This window comes from Anopheles nili, chromosome 2 (assembly GCF_943737925.1).
Source record: "Anopheles nili chromosome 2, idAnoNiliSN_F5_01, whole genome shotgun sequence".
Lineage (NCBI taxonomy): Eukaryota > Metazoa > Arthropoda > Insecta > Diptera > Culicidae > Anopheles > Anopheles nili.
Window position 1 is genome coordinate 71,151,035 of NC_071291.1, and position 27,972 is coordinate 71,179,006.

The 27,972-nt window shown below is 46.7% G+C and overlaps 5 protein-coding genes across 5 annotated transcripts; 3 read left to right on the plus strand and 2 right to left on the minus strand.

Annotated features, from left to right (window-relative positions):
- Positions 1 to 791: 791 nt before the first annotated feature.
- Positions 792 to 3,412, minus strand: LOC128721293 (FACT complex subunit Ssrp1). Its single transcript, XM_053815032.1, has 3 exons — positions 3,359 to 3,412; positions 1,241 to 3,250; positions 792 to 1,166 (listed from the first exon to the last, which is right to left on the minus strand). Exons 1-3 carry the CDS (start codon positions 3,410 to 3,412, stop codon positions 1,092 to 1,094), a joined length of 2,139 nt encoding a protein of 712 aa, XP_053671007.1. The 3' UTR covers positions 792 to 1,091.
- Positions 3,413 to 3,922: 510 nt separating this feature from the next.
- LOC128721294 (uncharacterized) lies at positions 3,923 to 6,296 on the plus strand. Its single transcript, XM_053815033.1, has 5 exons — positions 3,923 to 3,970; positions 4,029 to 4,146; positions 4,220 to 5,688; positions 5,753 to 6,019; positions 6,084 to 6,296. The coding sequence occupies exons 1-5, from the start codon at positions 3,923 to 3,925 to the stop codon at positions 6,294 to 6,296; spliced, it is 2,115 nt and encodes a 704-aa protein (XP_053671008.1).
- A 129-nt stretch (positions 6,297 to 6,425) lies between these two features.
- LOC128721295 (facilitated trehalose transporter Tret1) lies at positions 6,426 to 10,191 on the minus strand. The gene is made up of 5 exons (XM_053815034.1): positions 10,094 to 10,191; positions 9,360 to 9,645; positions 8,051 to 8,186; positions 7,761 to 7,969; positions 6,426 to 7,700 (listed from the first exon to the last, which is right to left on the minus strand). The coding sequence occupies exons 1-5, from the start codon at positions 10,108 to 10,110 to the stop codon at positions 6,624 to 6,626; spliced, it is 1,725 nt and encodes a 574-aa protein (XP_053671009.1). The 5' UTR covers positions 10,111 to 10,191; the 3' UTR covers positions 6,426 to 6,623.
- Positions 10,192 to 11,712: 1,521 nt separating this feature from the next.
- On the plus strand, positions 11,713 to 14,025 carry LOC128731451 (sterol O-acyltransferase 1). Its single transcript, XM_053824574.1, has 5 exons — positions 11,713 to 11,831; positions 12,045 to 12,112; positions 12,189 to 12,517; positions 12,587 to 12,732; positions 12,801 to 14,025. The coding sequence occupies exons 1-5, from the start codon at positions 11,735 to 11,737 to the stop codon at positions 13,877 to 13,879; spliced, it is 1,719 nt and encodes a 572-aa protein (XP_053680549.1). The 5' UTR covers positions 11,713 to 11,734; the 3' UTR covers positions 13,880 to 14,025.
- Positions 14,026 to 14,475: 450 nt separating this feature from the next.
- LOC128732122 (uncharacterized) lies at positions 14,476 to 19,567 on the plus strand. Its single transcript, XM_053825289.1, has 4 exons — positions 14,476 to 14,498; positions 14,590 to 14,786; positions 14,848 to 15,258; positions 15,329 to 19,567. The coding sequence occupies exons 1-4, from the start codon at positions 14,476 to 14,478 to the stop codon at positions 19,360 to 19,362; spliced, it is 4,665 nt and encodes a 1,554-aa protein (XP_053681264.1). The 3' UTR covers positions 19,363 to 19,567.
- The last annotated feature ends 8,405 nt before the right edge of the window (positions 19,568 to 27,972 follow it).

Consider the following 27,972-nt stretch of genomic DNA (forward strand, 5'->3'; position numbering starts at 1 on the left):
TTGAGTTATGCGCTATCCATGGAAGCGCCATAGACGCTTTGCTCTACTTCCATCCACACGCTTGGCAACATAGAAGGGTAACTCGCGTTGCAGCCGGCCATCATCAGGCGATCTCCGCCAATGCCCGAACCATTTGGAAAAAAACGCCCTACAAAGGCAACCAAAGGCTGTCGCTTGTTGCAATTCGCTTCCCATGGCAGCAGCGAAGGACGCGTTCTAAGACATTTGTTAACTGCAAAGCCTGGTCGAAATCCAGTTCGCAGGCACAAACGCCGGCTCCTTACGAGATTTCTTGCTCCCTTTCATATATGTTACGATGCATCGCTTACATGCATCCCAAGCGGCTCTTGCAAGCCGAAGGGTAGCAACCTAGGCCGGCTGTTACAGTGTGTTTCCTTTTTTTTCTCCTCTACGCACACTTTCTACCGTATCCTTCCCATCGACGGCACCGTTTAGGACTTGGTAATAGCGTCCTTTAGGGGAAGCATAGCCTGCGAGAGGAAATGTACGCAGCACAGCAGCATGGGTCACATGGAAGGTCCGCGTGAGCCTTCCCATAGGATACCATTGCCGCGTTTCACGTTATGCTGGTGGGACACCAGGGAGAGAAACCGTTAGCAAATTCTGCTTTTAACTCAATGCCGGCTTGATACCAGCATCAGCTAATGCATTAAATCGGTTTTTGGATGTTGAAATTATGGTATTTTTTTGCTCTTTTTGTAAATTAATGATTTACATGAAACTACGTTAGGGATAAAAAGTTACAGATAAATTATATAATGTGAATAAAGTTTACATTTATTAGTATCATTTATTTAATAGTGATATACTTCAGATATAAGAGCGATTTATCACTGAATAAAAATATAATTCCTCCTGTAAAACAAACTACCTCTTTTTTGTGTTGTGATTGGGTAAGAAAGGACCCTCGGGATAGTGCGCGGTCTACGCGGTGGTACCATGTGAAGAGAGCGAGGGCGTCGATCACAGGAACAAAAAGGAGAAATTTGTACAACGGCAATGGATTTGATTCTAACAATAAAGGAGTTTCGCTGTTTATTTGCTCGAGATGCGAGCTGTTTTCAACGAATTTAATCACTACCCTCACTCATATCTTCATCATCATCTTCCTCCGATCCGGATTCCGACTCGGATTTTTTCGATTTCTGCAAAAAACATTAATCCAATTAGCATCCAGCAAACCACCGACTGGCTGCAATAGTGCCAGGCATTAACATACCTTCTTTTCCGAATCCTTAGGTGGTTTCGCTTTTTTTGCAGCCTTCTTTTTATCGTCCTCACTGGACGAATCATCGCCTTCAATGAATTCTTTGCTCTTGAACCCGCTGCCTGACATCGCGGTATCGGACTTTCTGGGGGTGGTTTTCTTTTTCCTTTTCTCAGTTTTCTCCTTTTCCCCACCACCACCGGCTGCCTTGTAGGCGGCCATCGCTTCCGTATATTCCTCCTTCGACTTGGTTGCCTTAGCCTCCCATTCCTTCTTGTCCTTCAGCTCCTTCCACAGCTCACCAGCCTTCTTGCTGATTTCAGTGATCGCCACCCCCGGATTGTCCTTGCGAATCTGCTCTCGGTTAGCGTTTAGCCAAAACATAAACGCTGAGGTTGGCCGCTTCGGGCCTCCTGCGTTTTTCGAGTTTGATTTTTTTTGCTTAGATTCACCGTCACCCTTGCTCTTCTTTTTGGGAGTTTTTTCCTTCTTTTCCTTCTTCTTATCGCGTTTCTTCTGTCGCCCTCCGTCCGATCCGCTGCCGTCACTGCCCCCGCTACCATTCTCGTCGTCGGAATCGTCCGAAGATGACTCCACGTTGCTGTCAAACTCCTCGGCCACATCTGACTCCTGCTGGTTCGGGTTGAAGTCCTCGTCGGTTGATTCTTCCGAGTCGCTGCCGTAATCGTCCTCGCCGCGTTCCTTCGCTTCCGCTTTCACGCGCGCCAAGTACGCGTCCGGTTCGCCCTCGTTGTCCGAATCGGCAAAATCGTCCTTGTAGCTCGCCTTCCCGCCGGTGTTCTTCACGTTCAGCTTCTTCGACACGATGAAGTCGAACATCTTCGAATACTCCTCCTTCTCGATGCTGCTGAACGTGTGGACGGTACCGGTTTTTAGTTCGATCTCAAAATCGAAGCTCCTCGTGGAGCCACCGCTGCGAGCAAAGTTCACCGTGGCAATCTCCTCAAACCGTATGTGTATCGGCGGCTTGTGGACGTAGATGAAGCCGCGCTCGAGCGGATACAGATAGCCGGCAGCAGCCTTGAACGAACAACCGATCGCCGGAGTGCCCGTGTGCCCGATGAAGGTACCGGGACCGGTCAGTTTGCGATTGATGATGACTTTCATGATTTTACCCAGCACCTCGTACACCGGTCCGGACAGCTCTTTCGTCAGCTTGTCCTCATACTTTTCCTTCAGCTCTTCTTCTGAGAACGGCAGCTCGATGTTGGTTTCCTCTTCCATATTGAACAGCGTGACCAGGAAGTGGTAACGCGTTTGGCCCTGCTTGATCGGCGGATCCAGCGAGATGACGAAAAACATTTGCCGATTGTCTTTGTGGGGTAGCAAAAACAGGCGTAGGACGGAGGAGGTTGGGATTTTAAAATCGTACGTTTTACCATGCAGCTGGAAGAATGACTGGAACACCTTGATGTCGTACCGACCACGTGGCGTGAGGCAATGAATTTCGCGGAATATAGCAATCGCATCTCCCGACACCGATATGACGGAGGCTTGCTTCATGACATTTTCCTGGAACGCTTCTACCGGATCAATGTCGACCGATTCGGTCGTTGGAATGTGGAATCGCATCTCCATCAGGCTGACAGGGGCTTCGTCGTTTCGGTGGAATTCGACCGTTACTTCGTTTTTGCCCACATTGCACTGCGACACGTGGTTCAGCGGAATCTCGAAGCTTGTTTTGCTCTCCACGTCGAAGCTCAGAACCGCTCCCTTGAACTGCACCGAGCCCCAGTTCCAGCCGCGCATCGACAGCTCCTTCTCGAGCATGTCGAGTTTGTAGTTTTTCTTAACAAACTCCGCTATCTTGGTTTCGTCGCCGGTAAATCCCAGAAACCGATGTAATGATCCATTCTTGAGGAACACACGCAATCCAAAGCTTCCGACGAACCGTTGATAGTTTAGCAGCTCGATGTCGCTCGAGTTGATTTGCTCGACCTTACCGGTTTTGTCGCTTTTGAACACCATCGAAGTGTCCGTCATTTTCAGCTTGCCCGGGCACTAAAAGTAGTGAAAGAAAGCGAAATCAATCATCATGCACGTGCAACAAAGTATGGTGTGAGTTGTTTGGAAAAGCGAAGGAGGATCCGGTCCGCAAGTGCACTTTACCATGGCGCCCCGGACTTCCGAGCTTATTGAAGAATACTCAAGGAAATCTGCCATCTTTTGCGTGGTGGCTGAGCAAATCGCTCCCGGAACCGATTAAGTTGCTCTTTGTGATTACACACGGAGAAAATTGGCTTTGCTTTCACAAATTCACAAGGAATCACCAGAAAATGCGTCGAAGCGGCAAAAAAATTGTTTGGATTGGCGCGGTGCAGACTTTGACATCCTTGATTTTGACAGGCGCGTCAAACAGTGTGCGCACAGTGGTCGATTCGAAATGCTTCGGCTCACGTGGTTGGCAATCGGTATTAAATTTTAAATTATTATTTTTTCTGTTACGCAAATCAAAGTATTATTTTCTAAAACTGAAATATTACTTAGCGTGAAATCTTAAATAAATTTTTGCGAAAGCAAAGTAAACCGATTACATGCTGTTCATTTTTTTGCTATATTAGTTGGCTTTGTTAACCGTTGCAACAACGTGTCTGAAATCTTGTATTGAAATCATTTAATTTTGGTTCATTGTATTTGAAATAGTCAACTATTTTCGGGTTTAAAATCTTAAGGATGTCTCAGATACAGACAGAGCAACGGAAGAAAACGGTTAGCATCCAGGTATGTGGTACTTTGAAATTGTAACATGCACGGCTGATCTAACCAAGCATTTCCAAAGAAAAGGGAACGAAAATGTTCGGTGAAGTTTATCAATCCGTTTGATAGAAAATATAATGCTGCTGTAAAAGCGTACTTCAACTACATGGAACGGCTACACTTGATTCTAAAAGAGAAAGGTATGCTGATAAGCGAGTTTAATCAATCACCATGGCTTTACTTACATTTTCTGGTTTCCATACACACATTTAGAGACAAAAATTTTTAAGATTCTTCATGATCGAACCAGTCCTCTTTGGTTCCAAGAGCTAACTGACAAGCAATGCACATTATGTGACCAATTGTTGGATGCTATCATAGATGACACCGACGAGAGGACATTTCATCGTACGCAAGAAATTCTCAAAAACCTTGGCGTTTATCCTTCATGCCCGAGGAGAGTCCTCCGCACGGCCCTGATCCTTTGTAATCGAAATGATATATCTTTTGTGTGGATTTTGCTGGAACTGCATTTCATACGCCGACCCGCTAAGGAAGTCGCTGGTCGAGAAAAAGATTATTCAATTAACGAGCGTTTGCTTCTATCTGCGATTGCCCATTTGGATATGATGACCACGTTGCGGGGTCTGGAGAAAGTGTTGCCCCCAAAGAAAAAATCTTTAGATTTGAAACCAGAAGACCGAACGAATCGCCCAAAAACGTTGAGCAAGTGCCCGAAATCTCCTTATATGAACCGACAAAAAGTGTTGGTAACGGGGTATACTGTACCGATCCAAGTTCAGCCCCATCGAGATGACTTTTTGGGTCGTTACGAGAAATATCGAGATCCGGAATTTATCATTCGTAATGAAGAATCTCGCTGGTTTTCAAAACGAAACGGATCCCAGCGGAACTTGTTCTCTTCCGAATACTACTTTTACTCTGAGGAACCAGAGGATACAACCTCGACGACTAGCGTAAAATCGAGCACCAGCGCGAGCATTGTTGTGAAAGCTCTCTTGGACGATCATATTAGAAATATGATCACGCAAATCGAATGCTGCGAGCTGCTGTGTCCGAAACACCACGAGGTAGATTCACAAGGCATGAAGTTGCTTCAAATTCTAAAGCGTGACACACCGGCTCAAAGTGTCCTTATGCAAGCTGTGCGTGCGCAATGTGCGCAGTGGACAGAGGAAGAATTACGGGCGGATAGTAAGCGACAAGTTGAATCCTTGCTTAAGCGTCTCATTAACGAAGCCGTAACGATGGCCGTTATTGAACCGGCCAGCGAATGCCCGGAATGCCTTAAGCGCTTCGACATGCAGAAAAAGCTGCTGAAGGGACAAAAGTGCACCTGTGTAGAAACTGATAGCTTGGACACATTGGTTACGGAATCTATGACCAATCTAAACAAACGTTACTTCCGATTTTGCGATAAATCTGTGGCGTTTGAATTTGACTACGATAAAATTCTCGACAACGATACTCGTAGAGAACCATCTTGTCCCATCAAGGGTGCCATTCAGCGCGCACTTGGAGTAGAACAAACCGAAAGCCGGGCAGACGTTGATCGTGCGATCGAGAAGTTTACGAAGATGACTTGGGATCAAGAGATTAAGCATTGGAATGATCAGATGGCACAAGACAACAAAAAGGATACCACGTGCGAAAACACGGACCCTTTGGAAGTAGATTACATTGATACGAAGGATTTGTCCGTTTTGCAAAATCTTTTAAAAGTAAGTGCTGCAAATCTTACCACCTTTTATGAAGTAGATGTTAACCTAAATTCATTCTACACAGCGTGCACTACGTAAGTTAGCAGAACAACCGATGTACTTGTTAGCCACCTTTCCCGACGTAGATAAATTGCCTATTTTAATCGCGTGGATACGAAAACGTTACGACGTGCCAGTGTGCGCTCCAGAGCGAGGAATGAGCTTATTGGAGAGCAAACACTTTTGGAATTGTCTCATACCATACGCCACTCATATGCGTTGGCCTACGAGAAAGGACACTGGGTTACAAGAAGCCGTTACCTGGGATTACAAGACCAGGCTGGAATCGATGGTGAGATGGTTTTTCCCATGAAATTATGGCACTAATATATTTATCCCCTTTTTCAATCGATTAGACTGATAAGCTGATGTACAAATTTTACAGAAAATTCAAAAATGTACAAATACAAGAAGGGCGCCTTTTGTGGACCAGCATGGTTCCTTATCATGCAGGAGCCGATAGGTTTCGCCGAACGTTTTCGGCATACTTTCCGAATTGCGAACCGGATGTTTTGCCTCTAGTGCACCCCTGGCGATCATTTGAATATCGATCGATGACAAAGCTTTAAGGTAGCAATAGCAGATATTAGAATCATCCTATGTGACTAGCTTTAAGGAGGATGTTATTCGGAATTATTCAAACATACTAAATAAAGAAGGTCTAGTTTACGCATGTTTCAGCTTTAGTTTCACACGATTCAAAAAACGATACCCTTTTCTCTGTGGAATATTGATGGCTTTAGACTTAACTAGAGGTTGGCTCTGCCCTTATATACCCATTAGCATTACGATTTAAAGTAGAGTGGCCCTTTTAAAGTACGATAATATATCACATACAAAAGATTTTTACCTTATTGCTGTTTTTCCTATACTCTAAGATTTACCTCCGTAGTAATTTAGTCGTTCGACATCGATTGCTTTCCATTGGTGGCGACGCTTTTTTCTTCTTCATCGCGCTTTCTGCTCACCCAGAGCCAGTTGCGCTGCTGGAAGTAGTCTTCTATGTCGTGCAGAGTACGTCCTTTCGTTTCCGGCAACATGAGGTACAACAGCAAGGTTGCCGCAAAGGACGCGCAACCAAACACCAAAAACAAGCCCTGAGTTTTCAGCAGTTGTTTGGCGTACGGGAAGCCTTTTGCCACGCCAAATAACAGCAAATTAAAGATGGTAAAAAGGTAGCCCGCTATTTGGCCGCGAATTTTCGCTGGCAACAGCTCTCCAATCATGATTCCAGGCATCGTCATGAAGCCGGTGTTTGATCCGATGTACACCAGTATAAGCACGGCGGCAACGTACGTGTCGAGATGCGTTTTTGTTTCACCGATACGAACGTACATGAATGCTGCGATCGCCACGCAACTAAGCCCAGAACCGAGTCCACTGAGAGTGACCATCATGCGCCGGGGCATGATCAATAACAGGAAGCAATAGAGGAATGTAAACGCGAGCCGTACGATCGCTGTCAGGACGGCTGCCTGGATGGAGTTTATGTTACTACCGCCCAGGTCGGAGATTATGTCGACGGCGTAGAAAACCACAAGGTAGGTACCAGAGAGAATTTGCAGCACGTGGAATGCATTAATGATGATAAGCGGTTTGATGATAGACGTTTCGCCGAGCGAACGCCAAAATCGCGACGGATGACCGTTGTTTTGTTGCTGCTCCTCTTCGAACCGCTCGATAAGCTTATTTAGCTCCTGTTTGGCCTGAGTGGGGCAGCCTCGAAGCCAGGTCAGTGCTTTGGATGCTCGTTCGGGATAGTCGTTTCGGGCCAACCATACAGGAGATTCGGGAGCGAAGAATAAGGCCACGAAAGACAATAGCGGAAGTACGGTACCACCCCATGCAACCTCACGCCAGTGATACTGACTGCCTAGGGCGTATACCAGCAGGATACCGAGCGAGTAGGAGACGAACGGTGCACCGATTAGTAGGCCACGCAATCGTGGTTCAGCAATTTCCGCAAGCAAAACCTAAAACAGAACAATCCGACATTAAAACAATTTTTATGGACGTCAGGATCTTCCGGATACCTGTGCCGGTGCCGCAATCAATCCTACAGAGATTCCCGCTACAACACGCCCGAGAAGTAGGAGGAAATGAGATGATGCCGTGGCCAAAAACACCCAGCCGGTGAACAGTGGAACGATAGCTAATAGTAGTGCTGGTCGACGTCCCCATCGATCCATTATTGGACCGGAAGCGAACGAACCAATAGGAGTTGCAAGGCTGTGGACACTTGCTGGAAATTAAGCAATAGTGATTATCTTTAAAATTTGGTCCTTTTACAGCTAATTCTAGCACGTATGCCGTTGAAACCTACCTATCCACGAACCCATCTCAATATCTATGGCTAGTGAATCATTGGTATTGTAGAGTTGAGGTAACAAAACTGCAGAATATCCTATTGGCATTCCGCATGCAGCGGCTAAGAGAAGCACCGCAGAAGTTAGCAGAAGCTGCGAGGAAGTAGTTAACAAAAATATAGCCTTTAGAACAACACACATTAAGAGTAACAGAAGATACAGCAAACAATCTCCATTTGGGTGAAAAGCGTTCTCACCCAATATGATCAATCAGAGACAATCAAGCGCTAGTAGTGGACGCATACCACTTTAGGGGCTCGATTGCGGCAATTAAGGCTGTTCATTTAAGGGATGTTTTCGACTAGTGCATCAAACCGCGAGCATGTTTGGTTGCCTGTTAAAATGCTATCATCACGATGACGATATGATTTCTAACGATATGAGTATTCTTCAGAACGAAGTATGCTAATGGCAGTCGTTTTTATACAAATGATGATTATGGACAGCGTTCACGTGTACCTGCTAAGCAAATCAACGCATGTCTGATTACGATGATCTAATGATAACGAACAGCTGATGCTGGGGGTAACAAAACTAGCAAAACAAGTAAACTATTCCCAAATCGTTGCACTTGGTTTGTTATGACTGCTGGGGAGGCGAAAAAATAATATACAATGTATTTCTTGGTAACCTCATTTCAAGTGGAAAAAGGTAATCATGCATTAAATAATCAAATCTAACGATAATGGGACGCGCGTGTTTTGTTTTTTCCTTCCTGAACAGCATTTTTCTTAGCTATAAACAATTGATTAACGCGATTATTTAAAAAGAAACGCCAGGAAATCGAAATTACTTAGCGTTATTTAGTTGTTTAGATTGATAGCAGAGAGAAACAGCAGATGCAGCTTTATGGTACCGTGAGTAAAATTGGTCTCGCTAGCGGAAGGTTTCTGAGTAATTGTTTGCTTTACGTTATGGTCGACTACCCCACTGGAAAGATAAGTGCGGAAGGCATGGCCCTATAACCCGGCAGATATTTGTTTTTTGAGCCGCATGTTTAACCAGCCAGTTAATTTATCCGGTATTTAGCAGATTTGCAACAACCAACCTGCAACTGTTAGTGTTCTGATAAGCTAAACGTTTGGCTTATGTTATGTAAACCTCAATATAAGCACGAATAAGCGATAATCGTTTATAACAACTATTGGCGAGAGATTTGTTGATTATTTACTTAATTAATTAGGATTTAAGCTATAGCGCTACAAGAAGGTATTTGAATGACAAAAGTTATTTTTCTATATGCATATGTTTTTTGTATACACTAACCTGATGAAACACGCCTTTAGTAGTAGACACCGATACTATTTCAGCCAGCGTTTGCTTTTTCCTCTCCCCATCCTGACAGTATTGGTCACCGCGTTTTTGCATTTCATCGTTATGTTTCACTTTTTCCCTTTCATCGAGAGCTTCACTCGTTTTACACCTATCATGCCGCAACAGCTGGAGACCGGTTTCCGATTCTTGCTCGTTGTCGGATTTCATCGTGTCCGTTGTTAGGCAAAGATCTGTTCCCAAGTATGTATCCTCTGACCATCGTTCGTTAGGCGAATAGCTGGTGGGATAACGAAAGTAAATTAGTAAAAATTCACGGTCTCGATTCGAGCATCTTCTCAGTGTATGGAGGTTTCGTTTTTTCATTGATCTAAGTACACACTGATAAGATATCGATAGGCAACCTTGGCAACCTTGGCCAAGTAGCATGAAATGGACAGTTTTGTGATGAAATATGGGTTTATAGTTTTCGAGTGTTACAAAACGGCTATGTCATTGTGATCCTAGAAAACTCATGTGGCACCTTGGCAGTTTACACAGAGAAACTGGTTTTTTATACCCATTTGACCTAAGTTATCTTGATTGGCAACGTAGGTTAACACCGCAAAAATCTATACAATAACAGGTTCAAGGGCAGTTGTGGAGAAAGTTAGACTTATACTTGAGATATACAGTATGTAGTTCACCTTATTCTACAAAAAATGTTTTTGCATTAATTTTATACTTACCTTTCTGGTACTTTCATTGTGGAATAACTAGTGTGTTTCGAATAATAATTCACATTCCTCACAACAGCGTGAACTACAGTTTTTTTTCGTTATTCTTCTATATATTTGACTGGAAGCACGGTGTTATTTATTTTCGCCAAGTTCGTACAGGCGCGAGTAATAGCTTTACGGAACGCGCCACAGTCCCACGCGATCCTTTCGGAAGTAAACGAATGACTGCAATGCCTTTCGCTGATAGCATACTTTGCGCCGTTACTACTAGGCTGAGGCACGTTACGAATTTGATCAACAACGGAGCCAAGCAACACCAGTTGAAGCCGGTGCACAACACTAATGGAAGTTTGTAAAACGCGTACTCGTTCCACTCGTTGGGAAATTACGAGGCCGGAATTGTGTTGTAGCTTACGCTAATAAGGCATTCTTTTATCTACTATACTTTGCGATTTTTGTCTGTTTTCCGATAACTTACGTAAATAACACGTTTCAGAAACACCAACGGAATGATAATTATTATCAAAATATCATAGCTACAGAAGTTTAGGTTAGAATTACACTTTTTAATGATTGTGGTGCTTCAACGGCCTTTGTTATTACAGAGAAATTTTATCCAAACCACTAATTTTTATCATCAAACGTAGACCATAGTTTGACAGCACGTTTGTTTACGTTGTTTTAAATAGCCGCACTGGAATTGCTTGCCGCTGGAAAGTTAGCCGTCAACATTTCACGTTTAATAGCCGCCGATTTTTACAGCCGCCAGGAGCATAGCGGGTATTCGTCTAACAGGCGTTAGGTCGTTCGTTCTAACAGGCGCCATTTAGCTTAATTGAATAAACGAATAAATTTTATTTTTAAATTTATTCAAATTTGCAATGTACTTATTTAAACAATATGGTGAATCATGATTTTAAGCTCCCATCATTAGCAGTAGAAAAATTCAATCGATAAAATAACTATAAGAATGAATTATTAATTCATCAACAATTCGTTTGTAATGCAATGGAGCTGAACAAACAAATTGTTTTACATCGTCTCTCAAGGTCAGTCGCACTATTACTGGAACATAAATATTGTCCACTGAGATACGGTTGTAACTTCGTCACCTCCGTGCATCTGTCCGCAATCATGCACGTATCGTGTCAAAGTCCATACCGGAACGGTTATCTTAATCATCGCGTTCAAGCATTTTATCTGACAACGTTTCCCCCCCCAACTAATTTCAGTTGTGCGATGACTAAACGAAGTACGGGAGACATGAGGGCATTTCCCATCAGCCGGCATAATCCGGATCGATGCGCGTGCGTTATTCTACCAGCACGGACGGAACCAACACACTGCACTGACTTAAGTGCGGCTGCACTCGCAAACGACTGAACGCCTGCTATCTCTCCTGCCTCGATGAGTCCGCTAGACCCCGGCCTATAGTGATATGTAGAACGATTACGACGTTTCAAACCAAGAACGACCGTTGGTTCGTCTAGCGGAAGGCTTCGAAGATTTAGTCGTTGATTGGACGCGGTGCAGGCGAGAATTGTACGGCCCTCGTTTGGGTTGCGGAGCGAACAACCCGGAAAGAATCGTGCTGTGTGTGGTGTTGTGTCTTTTTCTGGCCAGAGGTTAATCACGTAAAAGGAGTGAAAGATGAGCGATGCAGGCAGTGGAAGTGAAAGTTCTGGTTCTGGAACCGGTGATGGCGGTGCTACCAAACCGGCCGTACAAAATGCCATCAACGATCGTGGTAAGCATGTGCTTTCGTCAAACGCGTGGTCGTTCAACCGCCCGAAAACTTGCATGGTTTCCCCGAGCCGTCGTTATCCTTCTTCTTTATGTAACGGCGTGACGCGTGGAACAAAACAACAAGTGTCCATATTTGGCTTTACCGGCTAGTTAACGCGTATGCAACGCTTAGAAACGTAAATAAAATATGCATTTTTTGTGTGTTTTCGTTCAGCTCAACGAGAATATCGGGAGGAGATAGTGAAGGACATGGCGATAGAGAAAATGAAACGAAAAATGCACGTAAGTAACCGAACCAGCATGCCCGTTCGCATTACACTGCCGTGATTAACACTTCAACATTAAAACATTCCGACAGGACATTGTCACGCGGTTGGGTCGAGATGTCGAACAAAAAATGGATATTGCGGTGGACGATTTGTTCACCGAAGTGAAGCGGTTTAACCTGAAGAACTATGAACTAAAGCAGCTGTTTAATGAACAACCAACCACCGTAGACAACGCTGGCCATCGTAAAGGATCCCTGAAGGATGGGAAACTGCCGGAAAAGCAGTTCATAGCCAGAAACTCTCTCCTAACGGATTTGTTCGAAGTGAAGCACATCAAGACGATCTATCACATTTTCATAGTCATCCTGATTATCCTGTTTCTCAATACCGTCGTGCATGATTTCGTGGACACTGGCAGGTAGGCCATGATACAATCAAACCGATCTCGAATCTGTGCGCTATAATCGATAACTTTTCCCCCAAACAGCATCAACCTTGGCTTTCGACCGATAATGGCGGGATTTGGGAAATTCCACATTGCACTCATGCTGTGGTTTTGCATGCAAATGTGCACCTTCTTTTTGTATCCGTGTTTCCGAACGTGGGCCTCTTTTCGTGGCAGAATCATAGCCGGTAAGCAGGAACATTCATTGGCACAACATTGAAGTAATTACAGTATCTCTCTTGGTTCTTCATTCTAGGATCTACTGTACAAAAGCTCTGGGATGCGGCCGCGTTGGCCCTTTTCTTTTCATACCAGTGTGGATTTGTTGTCGTTGCTATCAAGGGACTGCTGTGGTTCGATCTTCCACCGGCCAGCTCGACGGCTTATCTCATGGAAATGACGCGCTTTCTCATGAAGGCACACGCTTTCATCCGCAGTAACGTCCCAAGGGCATTGGAGCGCGATAAAAAAGACGCCGATTCCAAACCAGCATCTCCAGACGCGTACCGACCTTTACCGTCATTTGGAAAGTATGCTTATTTCCTGTTCGCCCCAACACTAGTCTACCGGGATGAATATCCTCGCACGAAGCAAATCCGATGGCGTATAGTGGCACGTCACGCCCTCGAGGTGATTGGGGTGGTGTTCTACATCAGTTTCATCTTGGAACGGTTTCTAGCGCCGTTATTTGAAAAGTTTGGCCATGCCAAAATCAGCTCAGGCAGTTTTGTGTTGTCCTTGTTTGGGAGCATCATGCCAGGATCGTTATCCTTCCTCTGTGCGTTCTACTGTCTGTTGCACGCGTGGATGAACGGAGCGGCTGAGCTGTTGCGATTTGCGGATCGTATGTTTTACCGTGACTGGTGGAATGAATCAACGTTTGCCGGATACATACGCTCGTGGAACGTGGTGGTACATGATTGGTTGTACACGTACGTCTACAAGGACTGTGTTGAGAACGTGTTCCGTAACTGCCGGCCCCTGGCAACGGTGGCCGTGTTTACGGTGTCGTCCGTTTTCCACGAGGTCATTCTGGCATTCAGCTTCCGCTTTTTCTATCCCGTAATGTTTGTGCAATTTGAGTTTATGGGTTTGTTGTTGATGTTTTTGACTAAGCGAATGAGCAAGGATGTTGGAAATGTGCTGCTATGGCTGATGCTTTCGATCGGCAATGGTATACATCTCAGTTTATACAACATGGAATACTACGCTCGACGAAACTGTCCCGATATAGGGGAGTCCGTCGTGGACTACCTAGTGCCGGTATCGTGGTCCTGCAATGGCATTTCGCATAATCCTAACTGGACCATCACGGCACCCTGGAGCATTCCATGAGTGAACTGGACGATAAGACTGACCGATGAAGCTGATAGCAAGATCGACATGTGACTTATGTAACGAATCTACTTGTTTCTCGTTTTAATGATTGTATGAATAGTGTTTGTTGTAAAAATATATATACTGAGTAGCAGTTTAAATACATTAAATGGTAATTTGTGATTGAATTTAGTATGTCGAACAAGTAATCTACCTAATTATATATTACCTTCGAGAACATGTTACGCAATTGCGATAGATGGGTTTCAACTATCGATAAAGGATATGTACAAGGACTCAAACTGTTTTGTATTGCAGCTTCCGCCTAATATTATGCAAGAAATAAACAGCGGCTGAAATGCATCGGCGGCTGTTTCCTTCGTGAGATCTCTAACAAACCGCCGGTTCGGTTCTGGCGGCTTATTGGAAAAATGTAAACAAACCCACTGTCAAACTAGGATTTACGCCTGGTGCAAAAAATCGGTACGTTTAGTTTGGATTAATATTCTCATAAACTGTGTTTATTTACAAACTAGTAAAATGGACCGGTGATATGTGTTACCGGTCATGTGGCTTACGATCTACTACCGCGTGTGTTAGTAGCAGAAAAAAGAATGACAAAGAAAAAACCCTCGCCGTGAGTAATGACGAATGGATTGTTGTTCTTGTGGGAAGAACGAAGGTAATGAATGAATTGTTTAATGACTGTTAATCTATGACACGATTAGGCAAAATCGCATCTGGGAAAAGGAACGTCGTGAGCGACTCAACAAAACATTCGAAGATCTTCAGCGACTTCTGCCCGACAATGAGCCAACGTCGACGCTTAGTAAAGTGGAAATTCTCCAGCGGGCAATCGAGCTCATTGGTAAACTACAAAAAAAGATTAAGGATCTTGTGGAAGTGTGTAACGATCCCTTGAAAGGTAAGTCAGCACCGTCGAATGAGAGCAACCAGCTTATTTCGTCCTTCCATCGCAATTTCAGAGCATGTAAAGGAGCAGGAACACCGCCTGAAGCGTTTATTGGCAAGGAATGAGGAGCTCGCAGATTTATTGCGGAAAGCCAAAATAAACATCCCGCCCTGCAAGTATACGATAGTGGAAGAGGAGCTCCAGCGAGAAAATGAGGAAAAAGAGAACGGCAATAGACACAAGAAGGCGGAACCGAAGCAACGTCGCTCGGGGGCTTCTCCTAAAAAACAACCTGTGATACAAAAGAAACCTCCGCCCGGTGAGGCGGTGTCGGAGGGGCTAGCTATAAGTGCCGGAAACAGTATTTCAACAACTAACTCCACTGAGTGCGGCGTTGTTAGTAGTTCCTACTCCAGCAACATACAATCTACGCCTTGCCCATCTGCCCTAAGGCACATAAATGGTACCGGTGGTGGGAATAATGGTGAGCTGGGAGTACTTTTTCACTGATTAAGCGCAGGTGAAATAATAAAAATAATTTCTTTTATTTTTAGTAAATGTCACACCAGCTCTCCTTCCAACACCGATAATGACCACGAGCGTGTTGATATCGAATAACGGAAATCTAGTGCAGGTGCCGATCGTCGCACCGCCCTCGTCCCTTTTAATCGTTGGTAACGAGGATGTTCGAGCGAAAATTAATTTAAAAAATCCTCCACTCGATGGAGCCCCGTCGAGGTTTAGGGGTAGGCGGGGAAAGTTCGCAATAAAATCGATTGACCTCATCCCAGGCCGGATAGTGAACGGTAAAATTCCGATTCCACCGCTGAGGCGTAGTATGAATGAAGCTTCCAAAATACCTAGATTGAAGCGGAAAAAATCGCTCGAAAAGTTCAAGAAACCACGGAGAGCTAGTTTGGAAGCTAAAAAGCAAAAGAATGACGGCCCACCAAACGCTAAATATGCGAAACTTGAGACAGTTGAAAAGCATAGTAATGAGAGCCAATTGAACAGTAATCAACCGCAACCGAAAGGACATGAAGGACCGTTCGTTACGGAAGCGAATCACCCGTGTGCGGGATCGGACAATACTAATAACGTTCCAAAAGAGCGACAAACCAATGTCGTTCCGATCGTTAACGAGCAACACGAAACGCATATGGATATAAACCTGAATCATACGGATCTATCGGAGGACATCTTCGCCAATCTGCAAGTCCCTGACGAAAACAATACTCATGGGAATAATGACGATGGCACGTTATCTCCAACAGCGGCGTATCTTATGAACTTCCCGCTTGTGGCTGGTGGAGGCAAAGCAGCAGCAAATCATGTAGAAGCTGGCGAAACGGATGAATGTCACGATGGGACCACTACCGACCAGCACATTTCGAAAACGGATCCTTCAGTTAATCTACAAACGATCGGAGGCACGGATAGCGGTAACATGTTGTTGGACAATTTCTCTTCCTTCTTCAATTACGGTCACATTGATGCGATGGGAGGAACAAATGCGTCTTCAGTGTTACCAGACATTTCAAGTTTGCCCCCTTTGCCGGCATCAACAACAAGCGCGGCGATGGTGCCCACAACGACAATCACAACGGTCGCTTCGTCAGCGAAGGATAATGGTGGTTTTTCAAATTTTCCAACCATTTATCAGTCCATCGACAATATGCTCGAGCATCGCCCTGCTCCAATAAATCGTCCGGTGATCGGATCAGGCAACAGATCTCTCGCACCGGAACCAGATTTCTCCGACTGTGGAACGTTCACCTTCACGCTAACGTCCAGCACCTGCACCGCACCTACGACGGTACAGTCCACTATCGCTGCAAATCATTACTACGGTGGTACATGTGGTCCTCTTAACCCTGTGAAATCCGTCGTAGTGGATGATTTCAGCACGCCATTGAAACCATCAATTGAGTTTACTTTTTCGCTAACCAGTACAACGGCTTCACAACCAAGAACGGTTCAGTCGCAGTACACCAACAGCACGATTCTAGCGACCACGATGACCACGCCGTCTTACGACACGTACGGATATTATCATAAAAATGTGTCCAAACCTAGCAACTATTGCGCATCGTTCAATGTGCTCGATCCGCTGCTAGCCACGGAAAAACCAGCGACCAGCTTCACTTTCAGCTTGACTTCATCCACGAAAACGGAACCATCTTACGCGCAGTCGTCCCTGGTGACAGTGTCTACAAATACGACGCAAACCTGCGAGGCGGCACCGAAGTTGGCCACCAAACACCATCAACCAACTCAACCGTTGGTGGGTTGCGTTCAACCTAAGCAAGAGTCGGTTCAAAAAACGGTAAAAGCAACGTACAAGCCTGCCGGTGCTAGTACATCATACGATACGCTCCCGAATGCGTTACCACAGCAGAATCAATTACAATCCCATCAGCAAACTTCGTCCTCTGTGGCGTCGTCGACGAATCAGCATCCATCGAAGTACGACGTGTCCTGGATGGCTGCTGGAACGCACAATGGACATTCGGTATCCTCGTCGCAAAGCAACCAGCAGCAGCAACAGCAGCAGCAAATGTACGATCTGGTTCAACCGCAAATCATTCCCTCTCTCGATTTCCCTCCGGCAACGGGTTACGCTTCGTCAAACAACTACAAGTCGGACATATTCTTCGCTCATCCACCGGGAGAAGATCACAACCTGACGTGGTCCTCTCCCAGCAAGCTGTCGAACATACTGAACGATAGCTCATCACCGTACTTCCCTCCCGTGACGTTACCTAACCTAAACGGAGATTTGGCGCTGAATACTTCCGGCAGCGGAAGTGCACTTGGTGCTGGGGGCAACAACACCACGAACAGAAGCAGTACGACGGTTGCAAGTTGCAAGATCGCTTCAAATCATTCCAAGAAGAACCCAAGCGGAACCTCCATTGCCCAGAGTGGTGCTGGTGCGGTTCAGAACGAATCAACAACCGGTAGCAGTTTCCTTTCCGTCAGCCAGCTCGTGAACGAACCGTCTAAATCCGTCTCCTGTAACAGCAACATTGCTGCTGGAAGTGGCGGTAACAGTTCCTGTCAGCAGAAACCAGTGAACAACAACTATTCCGCTGAGGCACTGATAAGCAACACGCACAATTCCCAATCGGCCCATTCGTCTGTAGGATACGATAACGGACGAAAGGATAAATTGTTTGATTATGGAAGTGCGCCATTGGACGGTGTAGCTCCGTGTACGTCGAGCGCCTTAACGTTCAACTTCGACACGTACGGCAGCTCGTGCGGGATGGATTACAATAAGGGATACAATTTTGGAAACCAGCAAAATGGGTACGTTTCCTCGTTCGGAGAAACAGGATACACCGTCCCGTTGGGGGCGTCTAGTTGCGTTGGGTCCAACACAGCCGGATCTTCTGGGCTGCCGTACTACGGAAAAACGGCTTCTTCACAAGCGTACTACAACCAACCGAGTTCGGGAGGCATGCTGGCAGAAACGAGTTCCACAACTGTGGCAAATTCAACCCATCCACAACCGGCTGCGGGTTGTGCTCCTGTAGCACAAGATTTTACGCCCTACTATCTGTCATCTTTTGCCGAGAAGTGTCTTCCTGGCAAACAGTATCATCCCGCATCGCAAATTACTTCCTCGGAACAGTCCGTTTTGAAGCCCAGAAAAGGCCACAAATCAAACCCAGTTGTGCCCGTTGTGGACTACGTTTTTCCACCCCCGGTAACTTCAGCCACCGTTGCAACGGGAACGCTAAATGCCTCCTCGAATTACAGCTATACGACGATAGGTAATGTTCCAAACACACCAACGCTCGGTACCACCGGATCGACGACTCAGATAGATCCTTTAGCGTATGGCAACTATCATCCACATTCCCATCATCATCATCATCATAACCTGGAGCAGCCACAGCAACGAGTGTCCAACCAGCAGTATGGAGAGGTGGCATCGGAATCCTTCAACACGCATTCTTCAGGAACGACTCCTCGGAAAGCGACCACCTCGTCGTCTAGCTATAATTACGTACAATATTCTTCATCAGCGGCAGGATTCAACTCGGCCAAGACGGAAAAACCCCTCACACAAACCGTCCACCATCATAGCGGTCACCATCATCAACAGTCGGGGTATACTCCAGCTGCCGGGAATAATTCCCATCATTTAGATCTTTCCTCGTGCATCAATACAGCTCCTGCGGCTGGTTTCGCAAACCTAGAACCTGCATCGGTTCCTCAAAGTTCCGTTATCCACGCACAGACGCCAGTGTCTCATAATGCACACCACTATCGAGAACTTCAGTCCCATCAGCAAGGACATCATAATCATCATCACCACCAGTACCAGCAGCCGCACTCTCAGCACCCACAGCACTCGGATGCGTTGCAATCCTCGAACTCAGCGATAGCTACAACGGCTGGAAATGGTTCTGCATCGAATTCCGCCACCGGAAGCAGTGGAACGATAACGAACTTCAACCTGAGCACGATTTGTCCCGAGATCAACGAAAAAACGGGTCGCTCGAGAGATGGTCCGGCAGCTGCGGGACCACCAACAGTTGCTCCTAGTAGTGTCGCTTCGATCATGACCCATTGGTGAAGATATCCTTTAGACTAGGTTCGTGAAAAGTCGCTAGAAAAGTTCACCTGTGTGTGGTGGATGTGTTAAGGAAACTGTGCCGATGGATGGGTTCATCGAATAGGTAGATTAATTCTAAAGCAAAATACCCAAAAGAAGGTTGTGGTATCCTTGGCAAGTATCTTGAGCGTCGGTCACAGCATCGGTTGCGTTATGTACAATCCCCTTGGGGATGGCTTTTTTTGTAAGAAAAAAAAATACATGTACGTAAGAACGCAAATGTTTATGTTAAAATTGACGTAATAAAGGTTGGAAAGTTTTCGAAAACTAATTACAAAACAGAAGTGATCATTCGTATCCATTTTATCAATTGTAAGCGCTGCACTAGGTCAGCCAGACATCAGTCCCACCGTGGTGCGAGTGCATGAACACTGCAACGGTAAAACGGAACCGACACCCAGCGATGCGGAAAGAAACAGGATAACGCAGTCCTGCGCGAATGGCCAAAACGATAAAGGCCCATCTGGTTCGGGGGGTCGCGCAACCGGTTAACATTAACCGATAATTATTGATGCGAGGCAAGCAGTTGCCGAAAGGTCCTGCGCGCACGCTCGCGCAAAATACCTTCTGACAAGGACAAGGACACGGCCCGTCGGTGGGAAGGGTGCAGGATTCGATTGACCGGCCCGTTCCAGTCGATTGGCTAGCGCCTCTGACGTGGTGATGGATCGGTAACGGTGGCGACAGCATAATAGGGTCGCCCTAACCCCACTTTTTTACCGTGCGATGGTGAGTCCACCAAGCTGTTCAAATATGTGACTGTCGAAAAAGTGGTCCACGTACGACTCGAGCGTCTGGTCTGTCTACCGGATTCGAGTGTGTATGTGTGTGTGTGTGTGTGTGAAATCGGTTGCAGGATAACATTTGATAAACGTCTCACTGCAATGCCGAATGTTGTGTGAGTGTTCCTTGCGCAAGGCTCCCAGCAGGAAGTGCTGCAAAACTCCATTTTCTGCAGTCGTCCTCGTCGTTTGTGAACCGATTCGATGGGCAACGATTCAATTAGTTATCGTCAACCGCATATGCATAAATCCGTGGCTGCCCACCGCCCATGGACGGGGTGACAAAAGAGCAACAAAAAAGAAGTCCTTTCGACGTCCCGTGCCGCAAACGGTGGTGACATCGAAGCATGCCTGGGAATAGTCGCATGGTGACCCGTCGGATCGGTGGCCTATCGCTGCTAGACACGCGACAGCTGGCCGCCACACCGGGGCGAATGGATGCAGAGTTTTACTGTTTGAAAAAGCGTCAATTAATGTAATTAAGTTTTGGGGAGGCCTCGCTCGGAACGGAATTAGCATACGTGTTCGGGAGGACCTGCCTGCTTTTGAGCCACACATTCACATATGGCGAGCGCCTGCGGGCGGTGTGCGCTTTAGCGTACCAATTGATTTCTCTCCACCCGGTTTCACCATCGAACCGTGTTGTTTAGGCGGGTCCTGGGAGCAATCAAGCGCACCAAGACGCGGGAGACGCGCATGAGACCCGACAGTTAACGTGTGAGATTACTTCGCGTAATTAGTTCCCGCACGGGGGGCACGTGGTCATGCTTGTTGCTTCGCGCAGCCGGTTACTACCGTGTTGGGAGTCTCGGGCACGGAACCAGTTGGTAGTTTATTAGCTTCGCACCGGAGTACCGCGAGCTTTCATCAATCATTCCGCTTTAATTGGAAGTAAAAGGCGGCGATATTAGGCATCTTTAATACGCGCTGAATTCCGCTTTAAAATGCCTACTAGATGGGGGCGTTATTGCATTTGCTGAGTTATTGCAGTCAATTGCAATCGTGTGCAGCATTATTGTGTCAATGATGCCAAATGATCGTTGCACTTGATAAATTGATGTAAAAAAAATTACAAAAGCTTCATCAATTTCGTGTGATACAGTTATGGCAATAACTAGACTCTATTTTTACTCGTTATACCAGAAGCTCTGTTATTGTGAAAACTTTAAAGAAATGGTCTGAGAAGGAAAGCCCGGAAGGGGGAGCAAACGACCAGCAAATGGTACGGCAATTTATATCCTTCCGGCATCACTCAGTGCTGCTGCCACGGAACGCCGGTATCATAGTATTTTTGTGTCGCACTAAAGTTGCCCTGCGAATTCGTGCCGGTTTTTGTCCGCACACGAGAACGCTGGAATGCAGAATTTTCGACCCGTGGAGGAGCGATCCTGCACACTACCCCAGTGTCCTGCTGGTTGCTCCGTTATTGCGAGTCCTGCACCGTCCTTTTGGAATGTTTTTACGAAGCATGTAGACTATAATATTTTTGGGTAGCTCACCAAAAACCATGTTTTCTGAAAGAGGCCTTCAAAATGGCGCTGAAAACTGATGGCAAGGATGTTGAGGAGTTATGACCACAGAGTCCTTTGGGCGATATTTTTGTAGCGAAAAGATTCCTTTTCTTAGCTTTGCTCGAATGATGATGTCAGCAACGAGGTTTGATTATTTGACACTGAAGAAAAGCGTCATGAAAATTGTCCAATTGGTTCCGCCAGATTTTCCCCACTATCACCACAAACCTTGGGTGTTTTGCTGTGCCACACGGCATGTTTCTGTGGTGCATTCGCACGAGTCCATCACCAGCGGCCATCATGACCCAGTCACAAAGTCGCCACACCAAACAACACACCTCCTTCTTTTTGCTAATGCCGCGGTCGCACATGCGATGCCATTCCAGGGATATTTCTCCCGCATGTCGTTGGCGTCGTCGTCGTCGTCCAAAAAGTCGAAAAACTCCCACTAGCAGAAGTAAACGTCAGTAGCAAGACCCAAACGAGGGAACTGGGTGTGTATGTTCGCCGAGGGTTTGAGGTGACTGGGATCCGATTAATATCCGGAGGATGTCTACCGGCGGCAATCGGAGAACCACCCATACATCGGGTGACTCGTGGCCAAAATAACGTCCCAGACCTCTCAGACACCAGGCACCGCGCGGGAAATTTATAGTACTCGCAGCGGAAAAACCCACCCGTGGCCGTGGAAAAGCGATGGAAAGACGGCGACGGCGGCAGAATTATTTCATTCCCTAGCGCCCGATGGAAAGGGCGGATTTATTGTACGGGAAATGGAATAACTTTCGTCACCGCGTGTGCACCCCCCCCCCACCCACCCCCACCCATCCCAGACTGCAGTTCCGCGCGAAACCGAAAATTCGTCCGAAACTGCAATTCCAACGTTGAAGTAATGGAAACTGCTTGACAGTGGCATTGTGGTGCCGTCAAACGAGCGTGCCTGAAGCCTTTCACTAACTGCCATTTCCCTTTCCGGGGATTCCGGACCGTCCTGAGGCAAACTGGGAAGTCTCGGTTGCAGCGTGCTCTCTCTCTCTCTCTCTCTCTTTCTCACTCCTCGGCGGACTGGCTTCTTTAACGATTGCAGCAGCAAAAACGCAAACGTACCGGGGCTCGGGTATCAATAAATTTTGGGAACCTTTCAACACCGCGCGGCCAGAAATCCATCGCTACCGGGGAGAGGCCCCATTTGTTAGTATTTTCTAGCGTTTAAATGTGTCTCTTCTACCATACTCCCATCCCCAGCACAGGATGCAACTGCAACCCTTTGTGGTGCATCGGTTGGGCAACATAAATCATAAGCAACATAATAAATCGAGCCCGGAGAAGGCCGGGATCGCGTTGCAAACGGAGAAAAACGTGTGATCACATTCGTGTTGATTGATAGTGGGCAATGTCTCCGCAACGAAACCCGTCGATTAGATGATTTATGATGGCGCCAGTCGGCCACCGTGTGTGTGTGTGGAATGAGTTAAAATATTTCAATAACCACAAGCACTCGAAAGAGCTTCCTGAAGGAAGTAGAATTAGCAGAGTTAAACGCTAATTGTTTGCGTAAAATATATGCTTTTCCGGCAGTGAATAGAATAGCGAGTAACAATTCCGAACGATAATGAGTGTGAGTAACTATTCGAAGGATATTTCACCATTGTACAAAATGTACGTCCTCCTATCGGCGTGGGTTTGGTCGAACGGAAAAAGGGCGCTTTTCCGGCGTGATTTGTCCTAGCGCTGCATAAAATGAACCGAATGTCACCGCGCTTTTCCAGCCCAAAAACGACACGTCGGTCGTATTTTCTCCATTTCGAGTCCCCCTGGCGTGAGGGAATGCTGAGCGCTTTTCAGCCCCGACATGGGACGGGATTTCGTTTTGCATTTTCCACTGACGGTTCCAGCAAAAGGCCTAACCATTGTCTTTGGGGCCTACATTTCTTGCCTTGTCCATCGAACCGAATGAACGGAGCGCGCCTTCGAAAGAAATGTGTCGAAAGAAAATACCCCCAAAATGTCGTTCGCCTTTGGCAGAATTCGACGACGACGACGACGACGGGCACCGAAAGGACGACATCCAATCGAGGGGCTGATTAAAACATGAGAAACGATGAAGAAGCCAAAAACAACGCTATTAACGTTAACGTACCGAAAAAGAACGAGCCCAAGGAGGCGGAAGTGACAGCCGTCTTTTTTCGCACCTTCAGCCGGGCCGACACCAACTGTCTCCGGTTCCTGGGGAGTGGGTTAGGATCGAGCTACCGAGGCCATAAGTTTCGGGCTCGGGTGGATCCGCGTTTTTTGGGTCACATTGGTTCGATGTTTACCTTGCGAATGACGTCTGCCCAGTTTTTTTTCGCAATTATTAAAATTGCTGTTATCGATGATGAGCCCCAGGCGGGGCAGCTCGTTGGCGTTTCGATTCGCGGTTCCATTTTCCCGTCGTTTTTTGCGCCGCGAGCGATAGACAAGATGACGTTTAATTAGTTGGGCATTCGAAACCCCCGAAGTCTCGGTTCGACCGGTGAAAACACCAGACACCCAGCGGAACCGAACTCATTTCAATTGATGTATTGAGATTGGAGCAACAGGAAACGGCAACACAACGAGGGATGATTTCTGTCAGCCCACTCCCTGCAAACGATGAAAGCCTAAACCCACCCCTTTTCGGGAGAATGTGCGTTTTTTGTGGCCTCACAAAAAAGCCTTACGTTTTATATTAGTTGCTTATAGCGCATCATGATGTCCTGTTTTTTTCCTGTGCTTTAAATGCCCTCTCAAGATCGCACTTAAGATTTTAAATTAATCAACACTGCTATCAACATCCACCCCAGCCAAGGGTGAGTTGTGGGGGGGATGTTTTAAAACCTCCACGGGTCACCGATGCCACCTCGGCAAATAGCCTCGTTTTGCTCGTGGGCCCCATTTCATTCGAATGATTAGACATGCCCCAAGACGATGATGATCCCGCACGGCCGAGGTTATCATCCGCGCATCCCAGGCGTGCTTTGGATTTGTTTTATTAGCCGGAACCTCGCTTGTTTACTGTTGCTCCGTAGCTGAGGGATGCGCGTTGATAAGCTCGATCCGTCCACGTCGTCCTGGATTGGGGTCCGCACGTGCTTATCAGGGAGAGGAATCATCGCGCTAGACCTGTCTGAAATGAAACGAGCTAATAAGTCCTTCAAACGCGTGCACAATTACGTCTCGCTTCGCTAAAGGGTGATGCATTGCCGGACTGTGGAACGTTACACAATGCAATGGCGGGCTGTATGTGTGCCCGATTGCCGATGTTGCCCCGTTGCAGGATCAAAACATGCCGCAAGGCTCGCCAACCGCCATGATGGCGCCTTCGCACGTGGACGTACAATCAAATCAGCCTGGGGGGGATTGTTTAGAAATGGCGAGGCCTGCTACGGGATTTATTCCACATCCTCTCGACGTGATTATGGTCGCGCATGGCAACGAACGGTAGAGGTTATTGCGAACTTTTCGTCTTTTTTCTTCGTCAAAGCGCTTCCTGCTCAATCGCTCTCTCGTCTTTGTTTCCGCGGTGGGTGATTCAGGGGAGGGTCGTCCTTAGACTAGGACACGGAAGGAGAGCTCTGGTTGGACAGCGAATGACAAAGGGCATCGGGATTTTCTGCGCAGCATCCAAGATGGCGAATGGAGCGCCATTTTGATTCATGATTGAACGATGCTCTGGAATGTCAGGATTTTTTCCCATTTTTTTATAAATCTGCTAAAATCATACAAACCCCCTTACTATCGAATAGTCCACTGCTAAAGACGGTATGAATCTGAAGGCATTAATAACCACACCTTAATGAATTCCGCTCGACTGGTGCTTGCGACATTGCCAACGGAACCGATTTCACCTTCAGAATCGAGCCCAAAAGTCCAAAGGTGCCTTCTTCCGGGTGCCTGACGTGTCGGGTCAGAAGCCAGTCACAACGCCGGAGGTTAAGTACTTTAGGTTACCTTCGATGAAATTGAAAATTCGAACTGCATTCGTGAACCTTCCCTAACCTCACCACATCCGGCCGTTGGGGCGCCGCCGACCGAGATATGCAGCGCGCCAGCAGTTCCTGATTGCATATTAAATCGGTGGACTGTTTTTCATTCTTTTCTTCCTTTTCCACATTCTTCAGACTGCCACCTCCATTCCCGGAGGGTTGGGTTTGTGTTTCTGGGTTTGTCAACAAGGAGTGTGCCGCTTTTGGAACGAAGTTTCGAATTTCCATCACCTTTTCCCGCATTGAGACACACCTATTCCCTGGCCGCCGGCTTGTTCCTTTCGGGACCGATTCAGTTCCCGTCTGCAGGGGGAAAAACGATTCGATTCGGTGCGTGGAAAAAAGGAACTGGCCGTCAGACGCACAGTTGGCGCATCTTTGGTTAGATTTCACAGGCCAGCGTTTATAAAACATTCGTTTCTGCGCTTCTCCACGAGAAGAGCGATAAAATAAAATTTATTGAACAGATTAGCTTTATGGGCCTAATCCAATCAGACAATTAACAGCCAATCTTCCTCAGCATGCTAATAAACCAACCGCGACACGAAGGTGTTTGAGCCGCTTCTCGGCTGCAAAATGTCTCTCCGCCCGAAAGCCGCCCGGTCTCTATTTCTGTCTGGCTGATTTGAATCGATTTTAAAATGTATGAAGCAGCGCCAGTACCACCAAGTGCGTGGTTTGGGGCGAGCAAATGAAGAAATATAAAGCAAACCTGCGACACCAACCGCATAAGGGTAAGGCATAACAATGAAGCAAATGGCCCTCAGACGGTGAGACGGTTTGGATTTGCTGCCGGTTTTGGCGTGCACTATGGAGCGAATGGGCTGTACTTTCTGTTTGATAAATTTGATAAAATGTTCTTTAAAACATGCATTTCCCAGTGATGTTATCATAATGGATAAATAAACTATAATAAACAGACGAGGAAATTTTGTCACAAACAATTCTTGAATAGTTTTTCTTCCAGGAAAAAATCAACTGATTGGGGTAGCCAAACCAAATATATAGCAAACGAATCAATAAATACCCGTTAATCGTTTGAATAATTAGCATCCAAAAACAAGCAAAAAATCATCCCAAAAATATCTCTTCCCTTGGCCCATAGTACGCGCAAAAGGGACCGCTCGCCACTAGGCAAACATTCGCCCATTTTCCGTCGGCCACAAAACCGGCGCACCGGGCGGAAAACGATGACAAATGTAAAGATATGCGCCAACCGTGGCCGCTCCTACCAAACCCCCCTCCAACGGGGCCCTTTCACCGGTTCGTCCAGGCAGGGCACTCGGGAGGTCGGGTCATGTCACATCCACGGCTTGGTTGTCCTGCTGCATGGCCACTTTCGTGTAGTAAACTGTGCGGAATGTCCCCAACACCGTAGGATACTGGTGCGCGAGAGAGAGAGAGAGAAAGAGAGAGCAAAAAGGAGATGGAGATGTTATAAATAAATTCAGTGCCCTTCCTCGGTTCCTGGCCCTGCGGTCTCCACACTCACTAGCCGTCGTTGGCGTCTTCGTCGACATCCCTCGCTACACCTTTACGGAAAACCCGCGTCCGAATGGTATCGTGTTCAGAAATTCGCTAGACGGATATCGGTAGGTAAGTCTTCCTCGCATACGTCCACGTCACGATATCCTGATGGTCCGTGGTGTTCCTTTGCGGCACACTTTTCTTCCGATGGCATATTGCACTCTTTCTAATTGTCCCCAAAGAATATACGCTGGATACTGGAATTTTGGTGAATTTCGATTTAGAAGACCTGCTTAATTTTTTTTGTTCTATTAGCTCAAAAATTCCAGCACATCCCCTAGTAGCTTCCCGGGTGTACCAATGCAACGAAATTGAATTAGTACGCAGTAGGACACGAACAAACAAAAAAAAAACTCCCGCTCAGATAAAGCTGCTTTAGCTGGTCGCAACAGCGCGCTGGGCCCGTTTTCCAATTTAGCTTAGGAAAACTAATCTCAACGCAAACGCCTGGCCACACTGGCCAACGGAAAAACCCGCACCAAAAACTCGAACCGGGAGGTTGCTCAAATCAGCTTTCGCCTGTCTCACCACCACCGCCGGACACTGTAGCTTGGTTCCTGGGTTTCCCTCGAAGCCTTACGAAAGCCCTACGTACATACACTCACACGCCGACCATCGTCCTCTCGTGGGGCAAGAGAATCCATACTTGGTCCGGACACAACGGTGGCGCGCACGGGTTTCGACAATCTGTCGCCGGTCGCCGGAAACGGTCGGGATTTCGGGAGCTGCAGCAAAACCCGCGTC

Bases quoted from the DNA above. Each gene is read 5' to 3' on its own strand.
- LOC128731451 (XM_053824574.1), top strand. From the start codon at position 11,735: ATGAGCGATGCAGGCAGTGGAAGTGAAAGTTCTGGTTCTGGAACCGGT. The intron at 11,832-12,044 runs GTAAGCATGTGC...GTTTTCGTTCAG, and splicing joins AAATGCCATCAACGATCGTG to CTCAACGAGAATATCGGGAG. The intron at 12,733-12,800 runs GTAAGCAGGAAC...TCTTCATTCTAG, and splicing joins TCGTGGCAGAATCATAGCCG to GATCTACTGTACAAAAGCTC.
- LOC128732122 (XM_053825289.1), top strand. From the start codon at position 14,476: ATGACAAAGAAAAAACCCTCGCC. The intron at 14,787-14,847 runs GTAAGTCAGCAC...TCGCAATTTCAG, and splicing joins GTGTAACGATCCCTTGAAAG to AGCATGTAAAGGAGCAGGAA. The intron at 15,259-15,328 runs GTGAGCTGGGAG...TTTTATTTTTAG, and splicing joins TACCGGTGGTGGGAATAATG to TAAATGTCACACCAGCTCTC.
- LOC128721295 (XM_053815034.1), bottom strand. The intron at 8,187-9,359 runs GTTAGTGTATAC...ACTTCCTCGCAG, and splicing joins CTAAAGGCGTGTTTCATCAG to CTTCTGCTAACTTCTGCGGT. The intron at 7,970-8,050 runs GTAGGTTTCAAC...CTTAATTTCCAG, and splicing joins TGAGATGGGTTCGTGGATAG to CAAGTGTCCACAGCCTTGCA.
- LOC128721294 (XM_053815033.1), top strand. From the start codon at position 3,923: ATGTCTCAGATACAGACAGAGCAACGGAAGAAAACGGTTAGCATCCAG. The intron at 4,147-4,219 runs GTATGCTGATAA...ACACACATTTAG, and splicing joins CTTGATTCTAAAAGAGAAAG to AGACAAAAATTTTTAAGATT. The intron at 5,689-5,752 runs GTAAGTGCTGCA...CATTCTACACAG, and splicing joins TTTTGCAAAATCTTTTAAAA to CGTGCACTACGTAAGTTAGC.
- LOC128721293 (XM_053815032.1), bottom strand. From the start codon at position 3,412: ATGGCAGATTTCCTTGAGTATTCTTCAATAAGCTCGGAAGTCCGGGGC. The intron at 3,251-3,358 runs GTAAAGTGCACT...CACTACTTTTAG, and splicing joins CGGAAGTCCGGGGCGCCATG to TGCCCGGGCAAGCTGAAAAT. The intron at 1,167-1,240 runs GTATGTTAATGC...TGTTTTTTGCAG, and splicing joins CTAAGGATTCGGAAAAGAAG to AAATCGAAAAAATCCGAGTC.